The sequence below is a fragment of the Protobothrops mucrosquamatus genome, unplaced genomic scaffold, assembly GCF_001527695.2.
Source record: "Protobothrops mucrosquamatus isolate PMUCROS unplaced genomic scaffold, P.Mucros_1.0 scaffold_272, whole genome shotgun sequence".
Lineage (NCBI taxonomy): Eukaryota > Metazoa > Chordata > Lepidosauria > Squamata > Viperidae > Protobothrops > Protobothrops mucrosquamatus.
Window position 1 is genome coordinate 128,813 of NW_015386348.1, and position 2,469 is coordinate 131,281.

Here is a 2,469-nt window from a genome sequence, read left to right on the forward strand (position 1 = left end):
AATTTTGCCTTTGTTTTGCAGGTCCCTTTTCTGCCTGTTCTTCCAATCCTGAGCATCTTTGTGAATGTTTATCTCATGATGCAGCTGGATTGTGGCACCTGGATACGATTTGCCATCTGGATGGTCATAGGTAAATTTCAACTGTGTTATATGATGACATTTTTGTTCACATAGGCCAGACATGTCAAACTCGCGATGTCACGTGACGTCGCACAACATATCGGGACGGTTTTGCCATTGCCGTCAATGGGGTGGGCGCGGCTTCTGGATGATGCATCCGGCCCGCGGGCTGACAGTTTGACACCCCTGACACAGGCAGATTACTGAACCACAAGTTTTGAAAATTGAAGTGGACTTCAGATACTTTACCCTTGTGGTCAGAAGACTTAAAGCTACAACGGAGTAATCTTCCATATAGTATGAGATTCCAAGGATTAAAAAGAAAAAGATTAAAACCAAGCATTTTAATAAGCATGTCAACCCAGGCAGCTAATAAGAAACTGTGTTTTAGGTTTTGTCTAAAACAAAACAAACCCAGATTCACACACATTTAAGACCTGGGAGTAGCCTTTAATTACTCTGATTAAATCTTTTAAATCATCTCCAGGAATAGGCCCATGCAAGGTATGTTATGACAATGAAGCTTGTAAATATTGAAAGCAAGGGAGAAATATGGCAAGATCTGATCTGTGCAGAATTAAAATAGATTTCCCTGTTTTTTGGTAGAAAGTAGTCTGCAAAATACCTCTGATTTGCTTCTCAAGTCAGAGATAAACTTGATAGAGATAGAGTCTCTAGAAAAATCAACAGTCCCCCTCAGTGATACTGCACTACTTCTAAAGGAAGTATATAGTCAAGACCTTTGATGTTCCACAAGAGCATCATCTCATTTTGTATTGTATTCCTTACAGGCAGAGATTCATAAACTGATACATCCTACTGTATGTGCTGCCACATGTTTCCTAATGCTATTCCATTTTCCTCTTTCCTCCAGGCCTGGTTATATATTTTGGCTATGGCATATGGCACAGCGTAGAGGCATCTTATTCAGCACCAACGGATCAAGAAAGAAGTACGGATAACAATATGGACACTTGTAAATGACATCCTTCTTGTTCAGGAGGGTATTGAGAGCTATTACTGCACAGCAGGATACTTCTCTCCGGGATTCTGAAAGAACTTTTTTTTTTTTTTGTAGAATATCAGGTGGGCTCTCATGTCCCCTTTAACATGGGGATGCAGCTGGGAGGGATCACAAGGAAAAAAAATACCTAGCCTCTGACGCACTCCCAACAATACTGTTACTTCTTGCTGACAGCTGTTTCTCTTCTTTACTCTTTGAATAGAAGGTGCTAGTTTACTTCCAATGTTACTGTGAGAATAAGATTCTCAGGCTTGTGAATTAATTCCTGGCTACTGGAATGGAGCACACTCTATACTGTTTCTCCAATATTCACCTATATTGCAGCACCAGAACTAAACTAAAACAGAACCAAACCAAACCATACATAAACCCTCTTACATGTTTATAAAACTGTATCCACTTCCCAAGACTGGAATGAAAAGAAAGGGAGTGGTGCTATTTAAACATTGTGCTTAACGTATTTAAAGAGGGGTGATGCCTGAGTTTTGGCATCCAACATTACAACAATTTCCTTTAGCAAATGTGGACAAACCAGGCTTCCCCCCGGAGGCTTCTGTGCAACCTGTAGCTGAATTCCTCTCCTGTGCTTCAAACAGCTGTGTAGATACGAAGCAAGAGTCTGTTGCTTATGATAGAACTGCTGTGTAAAAAGTATGACTTTCAGGTATGCAGATCTGCCAAATCAAAGGCAATTGCTTGGTTGGGATGTTTACATTTCAGATCAGACAGTCCTGGTCAAAGGCAGCCTTTCCCATGCTTGTATTTCAACATAATATTGTGATGTAGCTCACTGATATGCCCTGTAGCTGAGAAAAGGCAAGAGTTTCCTGTAATAAAGATGGAATTAATAAAGGAGAATATTTGTAGCTCAGGGTTGACGTGAGGGGTCCTTGGTGCTCTCTGAGCTTGCTTGTTTTCTTGCAGACGTTTCGTTGCCCAAACTAGGTAACATCATCAGTGCGAGTCTAGTCTACGTTACCTAGTTTGGGTAATGAAACATCTGCAAGAAAACAAGCAAGCAGAGCACCATGGACCCCTCAAAGATGGAATTGGACACAGGGTTCTTGGGTCAACCTCCACCATTGTCTTTACTGTTACGTTTGAAATAATATATTTAAAGTTAATATTTTATTGAAGGAAGGTTGTGACAAATAACAGCTTTTCTAGTGCAGAGTAGGAGCTAGTCTTAGGTTTTGCCTGTAATATTTGGGACTATAGAATGCATGTTTCTCACCATATCCTGTTAGGGCTGACTTTTCCAAATAGGCCATCAGATTTAAAATTAAAACTGTGTTATTTCCTCTGTTAGGCATAGATGGGACAGA

The 2,469-nt window shown here is 40.4% G+C and overlaps 1 protein-coding gene across 1 annotated transcript in view; it reads left to right on the top strand.

The window, feature by feature from the left end:
- The window catches only part of SLC7A1 (solute carrier family 7 member 1), a 33,680-nt gene extending 31,685 nt beyond the window's left edge, over window positions 1-1,995 (top strand). The window contains exons 11-12 of the mRNA XM_015831681.2: window positions 22-130; window positions 995-1,995. Coding sequence (XP_015687167.1) covers window positions 22-130; window positions 995-1,104 — 219 coding nt within the window. The 3' untranslated portion in view covers window positions 1,105-1,995. The remainder of the gene's footprint in view (window positions 1-21; window positions 131-994) is intronic.
- Window positions 1,996-2,469: the final 474 nt, after the last annotated feature.